Source organism: Etheostoma spectabile, chromosome 3 (assembly GCF_008692095.1).
Source record: "Etheostoma spectabile isolate EspeVRDwgs_2016 chromosome 3, UIUC_Espe_1.0, whole genome shotgun sequence".
NCBI classification, from domain to species: Eukaryota; Metazoa; Chordata; class Actinopteri; order Perciformes; family Percidae; genus Etheostoma; species Etheostoma spectabile.
In genome coordinates this window covers 23,144,160-23,163,432 of record NC_045735.1, presented here as the reverse complement: position 1 = coordinate 23,163,432, position 19,273 = coordinate 23,144,160, and the positions used below count along the sequence as shown (strand labels likewise).

Sequence of the window (19,273 nt, the reverse complement as noted above, 5' to 3'; positions counted from 1 at the left end):
CTTCTCTTCTCTTCTCTTCTCTTTTCTTTGACCGATCAACAGCAGCAAACAACAATTAACTGTCCAATTAGCAACTTATTCCTAGTCTTTTGTAACATCTTGTTTAATGTGTGTGACTGTTCTCACTCATTACTGACAAAAGCAGCGCTCATTCAATGTTTTTCTTCTTCAAATGTATAATAATATACAGTATAACACAGATTTATGTTAAGAGGCATTACACAATGAACGGACACAATCCTCCAAAAACCCACACAAATCACAACTAAAACATATGATACACATTATGATTGAGAAAAAGAGTAAACCTACACCAATCAATCAACCTGGTCACAAATAGGTTGGCCGCTAAGTAAAACAAAAGTGCAGGTAATGAATTCCTCAAAATATATTTTTTAAACAAATTATCTCTATTGTCCACCAGAGAGCACTGACACAGTTTATTATTCAACTGTACGATATCCAGCTCCGTGCATATTCTTGGTCACAATTCTTTAAAATACAGTTTAAAGGATCCTAAAGGAGAAAATTCTCAAGTCTCAAATATCCATAATGGCCTCAATCTTATCTTCTGGCTATGTTCTTCAGAGTATAATTGTGTTTTTAAAACGGGCATTTTCGTTATTTTGACAGAAACCTGCATTGCTCACACTTTCCTACAGACCTACTAGTACTTTGTCACCACAACACAACCCGACTTCACAAAACCCATGTTAGAAATGTTAGAATAGAACAATCTAATTGATGTTTCTTGTTCTTCTTCTCTTCTATTTTTGTGTGTGAACAGAACACAGCCATTAATGAGCTGAAGAGACAGGCATGGGAGGAAGTGGCACGAGGTGTTAATTCTCTGGGAGAGGGAGAGCTACGCACTGCTGCTGAAGTGTGCTTATTCCTACACTCAAATCATATGTTTGTATTTTTTATATTCGTGACCTCTTAAACACGAGTTTCTTCCTGATCTCCTGTGCAGGTGAAGCGTCGTTACCTGGACTGGCGTGCACTGATGAAGAGAAAACAGCTTCGGGCTGAGCTCTCTCTCTCCTCCTCCTCATCCTCATCTGTGGCCCTGAAGACTGAGTATGATCAGTCCTCCCCTGAGCATGAGACGGCTTCTCTGGGATCTGGGTGTGACCAGCTGCTTGACCTCTCAGGCCTCTCAAAGGATTGTCACTGCGACTGGCCAGAGCTGGCGGCTCTCGGTGAGCCGAGCGGGCAGGCCATGATGGCACCGCTGGGTGTGAAGATGGAGGATGATGTCAGTGAATACAGAGTAAGAAACAGAAACTCATCATCAACACTGTGGTGCCTGTGTTTGTAAGATTACTATATATTATATATTCTGAGTAAAAACCGTTGTCTATTAATTGATTTAGCATGTAAATAAGGACTAATGATGTCTCAAAAACCTTCAGGACACTGCTAACACTAACACTGTTCATGACAAGTAAGACAAGTAACCATAATTGACAAGATAATGTGTTAATTAGTTTAATTAGCAGAGGTAGGTGAGTTACACATATTACAGCAATCGTGCCAGTACATTTTGTAGCTCAAGTGGCTCTCGTTCATCTGGCCTTTTGATTGGGCTCATGTAGGTTTACAAGGTAGAGATCAAATTAAATGACATGTTAATTAATTAGGATTTCATTTAAACTGTCCATTTAAACATCACTTTTTTTTGTGACTGCATTGTGATCTGTTCTAAGTTAAAATAATTGTCTGTTCACACTATGGTAATACAATCAAACACAATAATCCTTTGAAAACATATTGCAACCTATTAACTAACAGTGTTATTAACCTGAAGCTGCAGATGCATAGGTAGCCAGATTTTTTGTCTCTAGTGTGGGTCTTGATTGCATCTTTCATCATCTACCATCAGGGTTATTTTCTGAGACTTTGGTAAGCTCTGTTGAGAGCCACATTATACAGCTGCTTTCACAAGATGAGAGTAGTGGTACCTTTCAAGAGAATTAAACCTAAATGTGTGTGTAAAATCAGTGGAGAGCCACTTTCATGATCTCACTCTCCCCCTCTAGCTGGATGGTGATGGTGATATGGGACACAGAGAAATAGATGAAGATGATATTCCTTCCCTCCTCAGTGACATTGTGTCACGTGGTGAAGGGCATGTTGGTGATGTTTACTCCCACAACGACTTGGGCATCCTCAGCTCCTCCAAGGCTCCGACGTCCACTACCAACCGAGACGTGCCACTGGCTGGTGGCCTGATGGGGATACCAGCCCAAGCTCTGGGTGGACTAAATAATCATGAAAACATGGGGGCAGGGTTTCGTGTTGCTGTTGAGAAACAGCGATTGGAGCTGGAAAAACAGCGCCTGGCTGTGGAAACTGAACGTCTGGCAGTGGAGAAAGAGCGGCTGGTGGTGGAGAAGGAGCGACTTCGTCAAATGGAGGTAGAGAGGGAACGGCTGCAGCTAGAGAGAGAGAGGTTACAGGTCGAGAGGGAGAGGCTGAGGCTTCTGCTCCTCAGCCAATCAGAGCGCGTGGACTCCTCATTTGACCTGCCGCCGCAACAAGGTCATCCTTCGTTCTCCACATCATCTTTATCCTCCACTCATGTTGGACAGAGGGAGAGAGAAAAAGAAAGTAAAGTCTGGATGCCAATGGTGGATCTGGAGACAGAAAGGCTAAAACTAGAGAAGGAGAGACTGCAACTGGAAAAAGAGAGGCTGCAGTTTTTCAAATTCGAGGCGGGCAGACTGCAGATTGAGAGAGAACGCCTCCAAGTGGAGAAAGAGAGAATGCAGCTGCATCAGGGCCACTGAGAAAAAAGACTGATAAGAGATAGAGGAAAAGATGCATACATTCATTTTTCACCAGCATCAGGGGAACTTTAATATTGAAAACAACCCAGAATGTGTGAGTTTGCATCAGCCGTTACTCCCCTTTCATCTTCCACACACATATCCCTAAGGAAGCTGTTTGGGACTTGTAAATTATTATTACTGACTGGAATGTTGAACTGCTACAAACTACTAATTTTTTCTATTTTTGTTATTGCCACTCTTCATTCTAACCCCAACCGGCCCGTCAGACACCGCCTACCAAGAGCCTGGGTCTGACCGAGGTTTCTGCCTAAAAGGAAGTTTTTCCTCGCCACTGTCGCACTGTTGCTTGCTCTGGAGGAAACTACTAGAACTGTTGGGTCCTTGTAAATTCTGGAGTGTGGTCTATCTGTAAAGTGTCTTGAGATAACTCTTGTTATGAATTGATACTATAAATAAAATTGAATTGAATTGAATTGAATGTTGTCACTAAGATGGAGGTCGGGCATATTTATGACCACCATGATAAAGCAGTGCCTTATGATGTCTTCATATGGGTGACAGGACAGAAAAGGTGCCGTCAAGATAAAATCTATTGGCATATGCAGCTGGTTGGCCCTAAGCATATTTGATTTATAAAATGTTCAGTACCTCATCCAAATACACAATGCTCAAAATGTGCGGTTTAAAACATCAGATGCTGGGATATCAATTGAACACATGCATACTAGACATAATAATTTATAATGGTATATATGAAAGAATGGAATTGGGATGTCTTACTCTCCATCTATGCACCCAACCAGTGCCAACTTATCTACTGCATGTGTGCTTGTCTGTATGCATTAGCTTCCAACATTAAAAAAAGAATGCACACAATTACTTGTTACGGAGCGTTTTTTATACTATTTTTGTTTTACAGTCAAGTGCTTGTGTTAAAACATTGTCTCTTATAACTTTGTACATTCGTCCACCTATTTTAATTTGTCATAGCATGAAATGCACAGGTGTTACTAATACCATTGGTCTGTTCTATTTACATGTCCCAGTAAGCCATGACAGAGTGACATTGAGCCAGCATGTCAATTCAGTCAATCATTAATTTGAATATTTATACTTGTGTGTGTCCTACTGTGACATGTCAAAATGTTCCATGAAATAAGGTGTACTAAGATTTGATGTTTTCTCCATTAAGATTTGTGGACTTAGAAAAGAGCTTGGACATCTGTGATGAGCAGCTACTGGAAGTTGGGGTGTGCATGCTAGACGATGAAAGTAAAATATTCCTTTAATGGCTATTTGCTTCAGTTCTGTTGTGCTATGTATATACTCTAGTATGTTATGTTATATAGTGTTACTGGCTGCTAAAAATTGCAACTGTATACTGAAGGTTATGTCATTCAACACATCCAACCATGCCTTTTTATTATGTTGTAAATAATCACCTCTTTTTAATGTTTGTCCTGAGTTACCACTAATTTATAAATTTGCTCAGCAGCCCTATATTATTATTTCCTCATATTATAATTCTATCTATGATATGCATATATTTGTATGCTATTTAACTGTTTTTTAATGATTTCTTACTTCGTCCATACTTCCATGTTGATACATTTTTTAAATAAAGCTTGTTGAAAAAAGAAATGTGACCTCCAGACAAACTTTGTAATGATCAAAGTTGAATCAAATCTGTTACACGTCCAAGCCCCAAAGTACTGCTTTTGACGAGAAGCCTCTATGGTCTGTCTCGTGTCTTTATGTCCACAGCATTGCCTTTGAAGAGTAAAAGAGAATGAGAAGATAATTAGAAGAAAAAACATTTGTGTTCTTTGTATTTATGCTACTCAGGAAGCCCATCAGGGGTTCTCTGGATCAATACAGGCTAATAAGAAGAGACAAGAGTTAAAAATCACTTTGAGAGCACAACACTGCTACACAAACCTTTCATCTCTAAAGAGTCAACTTTTGAGCATGTCAAGACTGATGTAATCCAGTCACACACATGCCTTTTTTTTTGCATTTCATATTTAAATTGTTTTTCTGTGTCTTAGTGGCATGAAAGCTTTTTACTGCAAGACGGGAGCCACAAACCTTTAACAGAGCCAATCAACCTGCTCAAGCTGACAGTGAAACGTTTTTAAACAATAAAATTACCTGCGCTCCTACAGATCCATAAGTGCGTGTGCACACACACACACACACACACACACACACACACACAGACACACACACACACACACACACACACACACACACACACACACACACACACACACACACACACACACACACAGCCAGAATGAATCACAAAGATTATTTCTCCGGTTTAGGGTTATTCTGTTGATTCTGTTGTCTGCCTGTGAGATAAGACTATATTTAAAAGGCCCTTCTTTAGTTATGTCTGGATTTAAAATTAGTGGGAAAACCCATCGTATTTGTTATAAAAGCACTGGAGGAGTGTAGTGACTTGAACAACTGCTGCGTGGACTGTCTGAGACATGGCAGCTAAGGCCAGAGGTGGAAAATCTACAATATTTCCTTTCTGATACTGTGCTCGTTTTTATATTTTAAGTCTACATTTATTAGGACCTATTACAGTAACGCAGTCAAATTAGAATAATCAAATCAGACTTTAAAAAATTACAGTTCAGAGCTTTAGGCCGTCAGCTAATATGAAAAAAAAGATTCTTAGCAGAGCAGAACAAATTGTAAAGAATATAGTTTACTAGAACTAAATTAAACATGAATAAAAGTCAGATTTGTTGTTCGTTCAGTCAGAAAATTATATTTATATTAATCCAACCATTGTCATCTTAAAACTTGTCATCTTAAATCTTGTCTGCAGACTACAATTCTGTAAAGTAAGTAAGTAAGTAGTAGATGTGCACAGTTTAGTAAACAGTCAACTAACAGCAAAAACAAAACAGCATGGGGATGAGCTGCTTGGGTGTGCTGAGTATCGGTGGAAATTCATTTTGCTATTTGAACACAAAAGACACCTCAAAGAAAAAGTCAGAACAGTGGATATGGTCATGATGGGAGAGGAGCTGTGAGAAATCAGGGTTTGACAGGGGGAGGGTGGATAAAGTGAACGAGCTGAGGAATAGAGAGTGAGAACAGAGGAAAAATGAGGAGTGGCTGAACTGGATGGGGGATAATGCAGGGTTGAGAGTGGGAAAGACTGATACATTAGAAAGAGGAGATGAAATGAGCCAATAAAAATGAAAAGGTGACTAGCCTACGGTTGCTCTGCAGTGACAAAAAACAAGGCAGATTGGAGGTGTGGGTGTGCATTTGCACGTAAGGGTGCAAGGTTAAAAGGCTGCCGGAACCACCTCAAAATTGTTGTTTTGCTTCATCTTCGGGGTCAATGGGAAATACTTGTCAGTAATAACCCAGCATGGTATGTGTGTGTATGTGTGTCTCCTTATGTGAAAGAGATTGGGAATAATGGAAAATGCTTGTCAGTGATGGCTCTGCATCAGGAGTGTTAGGTCCCCATGGATTGTAAAAGGAGCCTAAATGACAAAATCGCAGCAGGGAATTTAACCCCGTAACAGCTGCTGGTCTACAAACAGCAGAGCCTGTGTGCAGTGTGATGCTTCACATACACACAGAACAGATACACATAAAAATTCTGGTGAGTCTTAAATGTCAGCTGTTCTTGAGAACATCTCAAAGCCACTGAGTAATTGATGGAAGTTCTACATGTGATTCAGAGGTAAAACCTCCACCACAGCTGAGACCCTGATTGGCACAAGTACAATGAACGTGTTCAGATAGGCTTAATAATTTTCGGTCTACATGAAAATATTTAAACAGTTTAGAAAAAAGTGAATTGCATCACTTTTCTTATTCTGTTGTAAATGAGGCCCACATGCTGGTTGCAGTAGCTACAGTTCAGGGACAGAATCGGTGGATAAATAACCACGCAGAGAGAGCAGGTTCAGCATTGATGTTTTACTAGAAAAAGAAACCAAATGGAAAGACAAGAAACAAAGGAAGAAGTAAACAATGTTAAAGAGTGTTGACAGCCCAGCAGTCTGGTTTTTGCTGTCTATGCATGAAACTTTATGTGCTGATAAAGAAGAAATAAACACATAAGTATCATGTGCAGTTTAACTGCCTGGTGTGTCTGTTGTGGTGATTGCTAGATCTGTGTCAACTGTCTCTTCACAAATGAATCCACAGTAGAAACCCATTATTTTCATTATTTCTCTCCTCCTGGGTTGCCGCACTACTGCTGCACTGATCCCCTGGGTTGAGAGAAGGTGATTGGAAACGGTCTACCTTATTCTTGTTAGACATGAAGCAGGTTGTTGTTTGAGATACTTGAGGTTATTCAGATATTAGTTACTATGTTATCTATGTATGTCTTTGTTTTTTGAGTTTGACTTCAATACAATTGATGCAGGACTGATGGGTAATGAGATACGGGAGTTTAATAAAAGAAGTTGCAGTTTTTTGTGTGAAATGTTGGAGGTAAAAGGTATGCAATATTCAGAACAAAGAGCCAGAAGAAACACAGATTGTAAATTGGTGTTTCTAGTTTTCAATTCATCTCTATTCCATAATTTTTTGATGTGTCAGGGCAGAAAATAGAGTAATTTGTCATTGCTCAAGATGCACTTTATACAGAGAGTTCTGCCTGACAGTGGGACAGGAGGGGCGAGGAAAGCAGAAAGAGGGAAAGGGAAAGACAAAACAAGAGAAGGAGCAAGGAAGATTTGAGAGATGGGAGGTAGGACACATGACAAACAGCACTAGAATTAAAAACAACACCATTGCAGACAAGGAAGAATAGGAGAGGTGAACAGGGCAGAAAACAATTTCATCCCCACATACAGTATCACTGTATTATCACACAATCTCTAAGCATCACCACCATGCTAAGTTGTAACACAGTACAACAAAATAAGTAAAACTGCACTGGTGTGAATCCATTAATATATATTTCTATATTTTCTTAATTGTTCCTCAGATATTAATGTGATGTATATTATTTCTCCTCAAGGCTGGCAGTAAGTGGATGTGCCAAAAAATGCTGCCGTACAGTATATTACAGATTTTAAACATTTGATTAATTGCTCTTGCCAAGTATGTTGGATCCAAACATTTCCCTAAAAAGTGCAAACCCGGCTCAGTTTGAACTTGTGTTGGATTTCAATTTGTAGCGGACTAACATCTGGTGAGAAGACAAATAACAAAAAGCACTGAGGCGATATGAAATGCAACACAAATGCTACACTTTCCAAATGTCAGACAGCATTGTTTCCCTACAGTACGGTAATCACTGTGGCCCATCCTCTCTGGAGGCCTGCCTAAATGTCTACTCATTATATCGGCTCCAGTGCTGAATACTGGCATCCACATGCTGTTTTGAGGGGCCTTTGCAGCCCAACAACAGACTACTTTTGGGGTAAAAACACTGGTGAAACAGACAGACAGGCAAAATTGAAATGGTTTGAACCTCTCACGGTGCTGGAGTGATCACTCTGAGCTGATCCTGTGAATGCAACAATGTGTGTGCGTGCATTTCTACGTTTGTGTCCGTTTGAGTGCCAGATGAACATTCAGTGTTGAGCAGGACACACAAAGACTGTGGTTTATTAATATTCTCAAGTTATCAAAAAAACAGCCATATAACAGAATGTATGCCATGGCCTCTGACAATCTGTGATCAATGTTTTCTATAGCTCTCTATAGACCTATAGATATATATTTATTTGTATTATATATATAATATGTAGATTTATAAAAAAATGATCTTAATTACAAGTAATGGCATTTTCTTTTATATTCATTATTGCAATGAATTGTTATCTAAGATGATTAAAAAAAGACAGGTGAGTTCTGTTTTGCTACGCAGTTATTTACAACAGTTTTAAAAAGCAAGCTTTCTGATATGGTACCTTTCTCCTACCACTGGAAAAGACTGAGGATCTCAAATGACAACCAAACTGCCCGTTAAAAGTCATTACTTTTAGAGCAATTGAAAAGTGTAACTATATTTTAAGTCAACTGAAGCACATACAGCATAGACCAGTGGTTCTCAACCTTATTAAGGCCGTTGAAACAAATGGTTGATAGTCAGCCCACTGTGGGAAAACATGCAAAGAATCATGAATTTTGATTTGCTTTTTTATTGCCCTGCTATATGGATTCATTATACAAGAAGACATGTAGGCAGAGTTAGTTTCCACAATTTAAAGGTTGGATCCCAAAAGTTTAAACACTACATTTGTTCCTTTATCCTCCATCAGTTATTCTTCTTTAAAGTCCAGGCATTCAGGTTGAGAAGCACTTATGTTAGGTAGCCATTTGAGATCTGCCCATGTGTTTTATTTTTTCTCTCCATCACTGAATATACAGTTTAAACCGTGCCTTTGCCCGTCAGCAAAAAGTAATCTTCAATTTGCTATTTAGCATTTCTACTGTCATGATGATGCTGTTGATGAAGTACTTTGTTAAATACTACTGTTTCTTTTTTCTTTACAAACCCCTGTGAATTATGTGGCAGAGATCAGCCACATTGTGTTTCGAGGTTACTTCTGTTCTATATTGGCTGGTTATCTCGTTGGTTTTGGGGCGAGAAATCTTTCCATATGCGTAATAAGAAAGCATTTTCATTCAGTTTGAACTTTCCATGGCAAAGTAGCGGGTTTGCACAGTCCGAACGTTCAAGCTTACAGTTTTCTGGTCTTCTAAGGGTGATAATACCTGGCACACTCTCAGGCAAGTTGAGATGACGATGACCATGATGATGATGATGATGAAAACAATGTTGTTAGTCTTAGTAAGGCGTTGTCAAGGGGTGCCGCTCATTGGCCAACACTGTCCAACGAAGACAGAGCAGGAACAGAGTTTGGCTGTCTTTTATGTTGTTTTGTTTTTTTACTTCAGCTGTGATCATCGTCTTTATCACTATCATCATCATGATCAGTTTGCGGTCATGTTCACAGCTCATAGTTCATTTCATGTAAGCCTGTGCTGGCTTTCCTGCCGGTTTGTTGATATCGCGATGGTATCCTCCAAAAAAACAATAAAATGAATGCTGCAGGCAGGTGTGAAAGTCATAGTTGTCCTTTGTATTTTTACTCCACTGTTCACTTCACAGTTGAATTTCACGTATCTCTTGTAAAATAAGTCAATGGCAGCAGGAAAGTGTGATGATGATGCGCAGTGTGAGTTTGTGTATTCAAGTGTGTAAAGATGTGAGTTTTTGTATTTGAGTATCTGTAATTATGTGCATGTTATGTGTGTGTGTGTGTGTCTTTTAAAATGATAGTGTGTAATTGCATGTGGGATGTGTGTGTTTTTGTATGTGTCCTTGTCAAAGTCTGTATGCTTGTGTGTCATTAAGGCACGGCAGGTGTTTTTGGTTTTCAGGGCAGTCCGGAGGAGACCACTGCAAGGCCGGGGTGTCGGAGGGAGACGTGGCCAGCATGCACAGCTTTGGGGCAGTCTGGCGTCAGGACGCGGCCATTCTCCCCCATACTTCCTGTGATGGATAGACGGGCCTTGTTCCGCATGGCTTCAGAAAAAGACAGCTATATGAGGAGAGGTCGAGGGGAGGACGGAAATGAGGGTGGAGATGGCAGAGTGGAGGTTAGTTGTAAAAAAATCATGTCATTTGTGTAAAAAAATGTGAAAACTTGCGTAAAGACACAGAAATTCTGAAAAAAAAACACATGCACAAAGAACGCTTACGCATGCTTGTGCCTGTACACCCACTGAACACACGAGTATGCTAACAGTTAGAAAGGTCTGAGGGTGCAAGCACACACAGTCAAAATAATCCTGTGGAAGGTTTTCTATTCGCATTCCAGTCTGTTTATTTTGTTATAAGGCTCACATTATAAGCAAACTTGTGCTGAAATAGTTACTCAAATAATGAATTAGTCATTGTCAAATAAATAAACAACAATATTTATAACAATGTTTATGTTTGTATCTTTTTAAATTTTTCAACCGTTGGTGGTTCCTGCTTTGCAAATGTTATGATTTGCTGCTACTATCTCTATTGGTAGAGCTAATCGTGTTTTCTGCAAGGTAAAATAACTGTTCCAGGAGTCTGGTGGCTTTGAAGAGAGCAAGGTCAGGCGGTGAAAATATTCCTAATGTAGCGTGCTATTAAATTTATATTGTTTTTTAAGGTGGTCCTTTTTTAGGTGGCTAAAATGTGCTGCAGCCCCTATCCACAGCAGAACATTGCTGTGTCAGAACTCCTGTCTGCTTCTCCAAACTGGGGGCGTGTCAACTGCCATTTACTATAGTGACTATAGATTTGACTATCCCTTTAAGAAATAAGTAACTAATTTAATGGAGAGTTACTGAAGAACTTTAAAGTAATAGTTAATCTGAAAACAGTATGAATTGTATCATAATACCCACCTCCCTCGGCTTTCTGTGGTCCCAGAAAAAGGGTTCAATTGAATAGCGTTAACCCGAAAAATTAAAGCAAATCAGTGCATCACACTTTGACAGATGCTGAAAGAAAGACAGCAGAAAAGGTTACAAAATGTCCAAAAACCTTTTTGTGTAGCAATATCCAATATTTTTCATGAGCCCACAAATAGATCCAACATACTGGAATTATGCTGCAAAAGGAATTTCCAGATGTTATAACCTTTTTTGATGTCTGTTCGGCCTGAAGTCTTCTTTTTCGGGTAGGGGAGACCAGGGACAGTTGTAACAGGGGACGGTTGTAACACCTTGAATTCCTCCAATCAGAAACACTGTAGAGTGATGACACTCACTGTGCTCGTGCTCAGCTCGTTTCCCTCCATTCTCCTAACGAGGGTGCTACATTTGAAACTTCCTGAAGGAGTTATCAACAAAAGATTGTTTTTGAGGTAAAAAAGTTACTTTTCTTTGTGATTAATTTTTTGGGATGCTGTTATAAGATCAAATGTCTATGAATTCAAACAAGTATTATTAGAATCACTGTTTTGTAAGCTAAAAATAGAAATGGCTAACAAGTGTCAAACTAGCATTTGAGCTAGCTGACATGAGATGAAAACATGGCTGGTGATACTGGGACAGTTGTAACGCCATGAAATGTCTTTGGTGTGGGAGATCTGGGTTCAATTCCCACTGTGGTACATCAACCACTGTGTTCCAGAAGCATACAAAAGCATCAACTTATGTAATGTAATTATTATTTATACTATTATATAAAGATAGTCAGTGGAAACATGTGATTGCTTACAGCATGCCAAATATCAGAAAGAGGAAGGCAGACAGGGGAGTCCCATTTCCTGTGCTGGAAAGGGCTTCTGATGAAATCAGACAGGGAAAGTCAGTCAGGGGAGTGGCCAAATCATATGGCATCTGCCATGTGACCCTGCACCGATTCCACAAGAAGAGAAGCCAGGGATTAGGTGTTCTACCCATGAGATCATTCTGGTGCATTATAATCGAATGACTCTTTATTTTTTGTCATGTAGTATGAAAAAAGGTAATCATTTCTTAAAAATATAAATAAAAAGTCACAGTAACATGACTGATACATGATGTTTTCCATGTTATGAGTATATCATTGATTAATTATTTATATTTTAGACATGTGTTACAACTGTCCCTGACATGTGTTACAACTGTCCCTGTACACTGGGACGGTTGTAACAGTGGAGAGACTGTATTCAAATCTATTTTGCAACATGTACATATTTCATAAAACCAATTAAATAAATGGTTTCAACAGTTGACAGATTGAGGTTTATAATATAACAAGTTGGTTATTCCAGTGTAAATGGTTTTTGAGGTATTGCTAAAAATTGCAAAAAGTGTTACAACTGTCCCTGGTCTCCCCTACTACCCTCTCTTTAACGCTATTCTACAAAAAATAAAAACTTATTCTGGGACTATGGAGAGCCTAGAGAGTTGAGTACTATACACAATAAATATTGTTTTTGCGTTAACTATTGCTTTAAGTTTGGTTTTTCAGAACAGATTTCATCACAAGCTGCTTAGAAAAGCATTTTTAAATATTCTCAATGCACTTATTTGTTGTTCTACATCCCCCCTCCCTTTGAACAAACTGAACTACAGGTAGAAATGTCTGAGTTCATGTGTGATTGCACCCCGATCTAAACATTCAGATCTTACTAAAACATAGTGCAAATGCTACAGTAACAGTTTTACTAAAGGCAAACGTAAATGTAAATGCAGGCAACAATTAACAAACGTTCATAGTAGACAAGAGGATTTGGGTTTTAGACATCTGCATTTCATAGGTGACCATGCATTTCTGGGGTTCTGGGTTTAACAAATTGAAAAATTCAGGTGAGGATTTGAAAAGATTTGGAAGGTGAGGACTTGAAACACAAAAGGAAAACATGAAGGAGGGATTTTTCTTTCAAGGTTTCAGATTTATAGAGAGGGAGTGACTGACTATACTGCTCAGAGTAGAGCGACACTTCACAAAGCCAGGCTACTCTGTGATGTTTCACAGTCATATCTCTGTCAGCCAAAAAGATTTACTTTACGATTAAACATGCATTTTCTGAGAACTTGTAATGTGTTAAATTGGTGTTGCCTGTGCTATGATTGTGACACTTAAAATGTCTTTGCTTTATGTGAATTATCTCTGAAAAGATTCCTAAAGAAAACAAGGTTTAGTTTCATCTTTGGTTTCTGTAACATAGCAATTTGATGTTCTGCTCACAAACTAATGGCATTTATACAGTATCTAGTCTTGTGAAAGTCACTTTTGGACCCATGAATAAGAGGAAAATATCTGAAAATAGGCATTTAGATGTACTAATTTTCATTAACAGAACAGTTTACTCTGCAACAAACAGCCAACTGTGTTTGGTGATACGTTGCCAGGAACAGAGAAAAAAGGTTTGCCTTACTCCTCTTTTAATGAGTGATGTCATGATGATGTACAGCTCAATTAAAAGACTACTCTAAGTCTAAGGAACAGCTAAGAAAGGAACCTATGTGAAGTGTGTAGATACTGTATTGTACACTATGTGTAGATGCTCAGAATGTGGTAAATCTTATGCTTCATTTGATGTTGCCATGGTTTCCTTTCAACAGATAATAGCCAGTATTTAGTGTATCACATTTAGCTGTATTTTTGCATCCTGTGTATTGATCCTGTTTGAGGTGATCATTAAATATGACCTTATAATGCTTCTGAAAGGTTTGTTAAGCAGATCATCGTTTGAGGTCCAGTGACTCCTTTCAGTTCAGTTCATCAATAAATAGAGTGTAAGTCGTGTTACACCATCACCAAGTAGCCGTTCTTTATGAAGTGTTTGCTTCACCAATTATTCCTCTGCATAAACACTAAGTAACTGGGCTGTTTGGAAGTGGTCAGGGCTGGTATATTTCAGAGTGCCTATTTGGACCGTATACAACAGGGGTGCACAACTCCAGTTTATGAACAACTAATTAAAGGTGCACGTTAGGAAATAGTGCCGGCTAAAGGTCATGCATTGAAGAAGATTTCTGTACCATGGTTTACTATTAGTAAATTAGATTCACATGTATACACTAAATATTTCTTATAAATCAATAAATAATCCAGCTATTTCATTTGTTCCTTTAATAACTTCCTTGAATATACATGTTACATGAAAAGGTAATGTCTGAAACTTTGCTCAAGCTGTCTCGCCCTCAATAACTTTGAATTGGCTCAGTGTTAACTGGCTTTAAAGGGCTCTTAACAAACAAGGTGTGTCATGTACACTGATATGTCTTTCTGACATTGCAGTGGTGCTATTAGTCTAGTTATGAAAATTATGGTGGACATCCACTGACATAAAAACAACTTAATAGTGGTTTTTTTATTCCTGAGATAACACTCAGATTAAGGCTGAAACGTTTCAGTCAGACCACATAAGTGATAATTGGTGTCCACACATTAGCTTATTAATTTGCAGCTAGAGGCGGTCACCAATTTTAAGGAGAAACCTTTGCTCTCAGGGTAAGTACCAATGTAGACTATTGCTACAACCTTGAAATAGATTATCCATCATGAAAAATCAAATAATAGAGAAAAATAACTCATGAGTTTTGAATGTTAGTATTAATAAAACTTGAACTTTTATAATGTATGCTAATCTTTATTAGGAGTTTATGTTTACCGTATTAGCACTATAATTATTATTCAATTAATTGATTAGCCCATAGACTGTAAAGTGAGAAACTATGTTGGTAATTGGTTAATTGTTTAAATCATTTTTAACAATTATTCAATTATTATTCCTTTTCAATAGTACAATCACTATCTTTGGACTTTTGACTGTTGGACACAAAAGCAATAATTAGTTTAGAAAAATAAATGGCAGATTAATTGATAAAGAAAAGAATTGGTAGTTGCAGCCCTATACAGTATTTATTTAATACAATGATAGCCCCTGAAAATGGAGTTGTGCATCCTTGCTCATCATTATTTTGTTAATGATTAGCTAAAATTACAATGCAGGTGCCTAGTCAAGTCCTGAGCCAGGAGCATAATCATCATCATCATCGCCATCATCATCTGCAGCCAAAGACGATGGAACCAAATCTGTAGTCACACAAATCTAACCCCAATCTAGCCGGGGTGAAATGCTAAACAATGAAAAGAAACAATAACAAAACCAAAAATCTAAGAAAAGTTTAGGCCAATAAAGAAAGAAACAGCCAAAACAAGCTTACAATAAACATAAAAAGCTACATTGGTTCCACAATGCTTGACCACATCCTCATCACCAAATGAAGAACAACACTGTTGCATTGAGCCGCTGCGACAACCTCCACATCGACAACACAATAATCTACAGCACCACCACCATGATCAACACCACCATTACCCCACCTATATGGGAGCCTCTAAATCCTACCCCTATATCTTGACCCCCTCGGAGCCGTACACGTTGTACCCCTCCCTATAAGTGGCTAGATTCTGGGTGCTGGGGGAGGGGCTGGGGCAGTGGGGGGGGCTAAGGTCCACCTTCATGCGCTTGGCTTCGGCCCGTGACTTGTAGCAGAACTCGACCAGGGCCACCAGCATGGCCAGGCCCAGGCCACCCACAAGGATGTAAAAGACCCCCGCCACGTTGGACAGGCTCAATGCCTGGGACGACTTGTCCTGAAGAGAGGGAGTGGGATGAGGTTTGGGGATGGATGCGGGATGAAGGGAAGGAAGAGGTGAAGGAGGAAGATACGGGGTGGAGTTTTAAAGGAGAAGGGGTCAATGGAAAAGTGAAAAAAGAAGGCAAAAAATTGTAAAAATTATAAACAAAAGGAGAGGAAAGGAGCAGAGTATAGAAGGAGGGTAAAGTTTAGGTAGGTATGTGAAAAACAGAAGAATAATGGGAGTAAACAGGAGAAGAAAAGTGAAGGAGGATAAGGGGTTGAGGGAGGTGACAGTATGGAAAAAGAGTTGGGAAAAAGCAGACAGACAATGGGTACAGTGGGTTAGACACAGAAATGGAGATTGTCTCAGAAAAAAATTGTTAATATGCTATGCTACAGCAATTAAATTTGTTATCACTCAATTATAAAATGATCACACATTTACATTCTACTTATACAACTACAATTAATACTACTATCACAACAGCTACTACATACTACACATCTGCAACAATCAATTCAACTAGAACATTCTAGATTTCTACAACTGTAACACAGTAACGTGATATCAAAGCAGCTTGAATCAACATTCATTTGAGTCAAAAAGAGCAGGCTTTAATCTGAGCGGTGATGACATTTTACTGCAGTTTTAATGAAATGTTAAAGCTCCAGTAGTCTAAAGATTTACAGTGAAGCAGCCCCTATGCTCTATGTCGTAAAAATCTTCATAAGAACCTGCTTTACTTTGTAACAAAACAGTAACACATATGTAACTGGGAGATAAAGGGTATATATTAGCTGAAGCACTTTAATAGCAAATGCTAATAAAAAATATGGCAACGCTTTATCTCACAGGTCCATAATTTTCTACTAATTTTGTCCGAAATGTCCTAAAACGTACTACATGGTTTGGTTCTAATTAAAAGGCAAATGGAATTCTGCAGTTAGTTAAAATTGGGTCACTTGCGTTGAGCTTATGCAGTTGATGATTTCCAGAGAAAAGAACTGCTCCACTTAAACCCATGTAAGTATTAGTTCAGTATTGATTCATTATTGCAAACTATGTTCTCCATACATGTAAAATAAATTGATAATAAAATTGAATACTTGTCTGTTGACAAAATTCACATGAGAGTTCAGCTGACCTACTGTTTACTGACAGCTTTATGCACTGATTAATTTGCATTAGCCTTCATATTTAAATGCAAGTTTACAAATTGAACATTTCCCATTATTTAACCTATAATTAGCACCAAATTCCACAAAACTATATATAAATATGCACCTGTAAAATGAAGCGTTACCATGCGTAACTCCAAAATATGGAAATAAATATATAGCATAGTCCTGATTAAATTGTAATAGTCTCATTTGGAGTTTCAGGTTACGAAAAATGGGCTTGTGTATGACATCAAAACAAAAACATGAAAGTGAAAATTGGCTGATGATAATTTTCTAAATTTCTTATGCTAACTGTAATGAAGATGGGATTGCCACAGATTGCTACAGAAACTGAACAAGAATGTAAATTAATCTGATGCGTATTTAAGGTAAATGTGGTCCAGCATCAAAAAGGAAAATAATGTTGTAGAATCACTAAATGGACAGTTTAGTCTACATTGGAGCACATTAAAGTTATGTTTCAGACTAATTGAGCATATTGACTATTGCTAAAACAGTAGTTGCAGTAATCTGAAGCGTATTCAGGATGAGAATTTCAGGCTAGCGTTCTGAGGGGCCGCAGTAGCGTGAGACTGACCTTACTTCCAGAGTCCTTGGGTCCACACTCTCCCTTGTCATACCACCATTTGTTTTTCAGTTTGTCTAAGACGCCTGCTTCGCTCAGTTTCAAAACTGCAAGGTTTACCGGGGTTCTTCGCGTGTAAAAATAACATAAATAACATCATAGGTCATGTTATTTTATGTTATTAGGATATTTCACATATGCATTGCACAGCTCAGTTACATAGAAAAGTACTTTACATCAAGTGACCTAGCATGGATCCCACTGAGTACATGTGTGTATGCTCGTTGAGGAGGGGCTGGGGGGAGCGAGGAGCTAACGCGAGCTACAGACATATGAGTGGGACCCACCTTTGTCACTTCAGGTAACACACCCATGCTGCCCCAGCTGATCCTCCAATGAGCCAGAGGCAAGTACTATTAAGCCAGGACTATTGTCATTGGGCTAGCACTGTGTTACCTCTGGGAGAGAAAGCTACAGTGAGACAGGTTTAAATGTGTAGCTAAGGATTTCATAAGGATTTCACATTTTATATAAAGGCTGTGACTCTACTATTGTTTAAAGTTTACATTTAGCTAGATGGACTTGATTTAACTCTCACTTTAAGGATTTGCTTTAATCTAAACAAGACGTGTATATATGATTCTAAAATACTTTGAACAAGTACATGAATAAAAAAAAAAACCTCTTATGAGACATACAGAATATTATGGAGCTCCTGAGAATCATTTCAGGACCTAAAAGAAACAAAAGAGTTGTATACATTTTTCAATCTTTAACACAATAGAACAACTGAATTAAAAAATAAGATTCTAAATGGAATTGTTTAAATAAAGAAAACTAGTCTCGCTTTGCCAGGCCTTCCTCCCCAGCGCTGCAGAGGGTTTGGCTAGTCTACACCGAATTCCAGGATGAGAGAAAAACCAGCTCTGGTAATTGGCATTTCTTTAAACCAATCACAATCGTCTTGCGTGGTGCTAAGCGCCGGACGGAGCCACAGTGCCTCTGCAAAACAGCGTTGGAACTGAACTTGTTTTGGCGAAACGTGTACGTTCAAAAGTTTTAGTCTTGTTAGAGAGAACTCAGATTGGACAGATAGTGTAGCTAGCTGTCTGGATTTACCTGACAGAGATCTGAGGAGCATTTTACTATGGACCTTGTAAATCGACCCGGAGTTTTAAATTACAACAATTGCAATTTGACTCTAACTGAAGTCTCCCCTTCTCTCCCCAGAACTGCCACTAGGGGGCGAATAGTTCTGTCTTGACAGTAATTGTTCTCTTCATCTTTCTACCGTCACACTCTGACATTTCAAGGGAGGCAGAGGCATTACAGGATCAGTGCTAAACACATTTAAAAATAGTCATTATCATGACATGTGCTTGTTGAGCTTGGCAAACACTCACCTGCAAAGGGGACATATTTCCCTGCATGATATTGAAAATTCCCAATTACGTTTTTCCCTGATGATTCAACATGTCAACAAATAATATTGGTTCTCTTTTGGGTAAGCCAATGGTTTTCTTTTAAAAATGCCTTTTTTTAATGTATAAATGAGCTCAAGTGTTGTACCTTTGTCACTGGATCTTAACCTTTCATATTAAAAGGCACACAACACTGACAGTAGATACAACACTGTGCCTATTTCTAAAGCTGCAGGGTT

At 38.6% G+C, this 19,273-nt stretch overlaps 2 protein-coding genes across 5 annotated transcripts in view; one reads left to right on the top strand and one right to left on the bottom strand.

The window, feature by feature from the left end:
* msantd4 (Myb/SANT-like DNA-binding domain containing 4 with coiled-coils) overlaps window positions 1-4,454 on the top strand; it is a 6,122-nt gene extending 1,668 nt beyond the window's left edge. The window contains exons 4-6 of the mRNA XM_032510088.1: window positions 788-883; window positions 974-1,273; window positions 2,043-4,454. Of these exons, the coding sequence (XP_032365979.1) occupies window positions 788-883; window positions 974-1,273; window positions 2,043-2,792 (1,146 nt within the window). The 3' untranslated portion in view covers window positions 2,793-4,454. The remainder of the gene's footprint in view (window positions 1-787; window positions 884-973; window positions 1,274-2,042) is intronic.
* Window positions 4,455-6,737: 2,283 nt separating this feature from the next.
* Window positions 6,738-19,273, bottom strand: part of gria4a (glutamate receptor, ionotropic, AMPA 4a) — a 111,019-nt gene continuing 98,483 nt past the window's right edge. Inside the window, exons 16-18 of one of the 4 annotated variants that reach the window (XM_032508764.1) lie at window positions 17,626-17,740; window positions 15,632-15,879; window positions 6,738-10,342 (exon numbers count right to left, since the gene is read on the bottom strand). In XM_032508764.1, the coding sequence (XP_032364655.1) occupies window positions 15,634-15,879; window positions 17,626-17,740 (361 nt within the window). In that variant the 3' untranslated portion in view covers window positions 6,738-10,342; window positions 15,632-15,633. The remainder of the gene's footprint in view (window positions 10,343-15,631; window positions 15,880-17,625; window positions 17,741-19,273) is intronic. The other 3 variants (XM_032508754.1, XM_032508759.1, XM_032508744.1) reach the window with 3 other exon arrangements.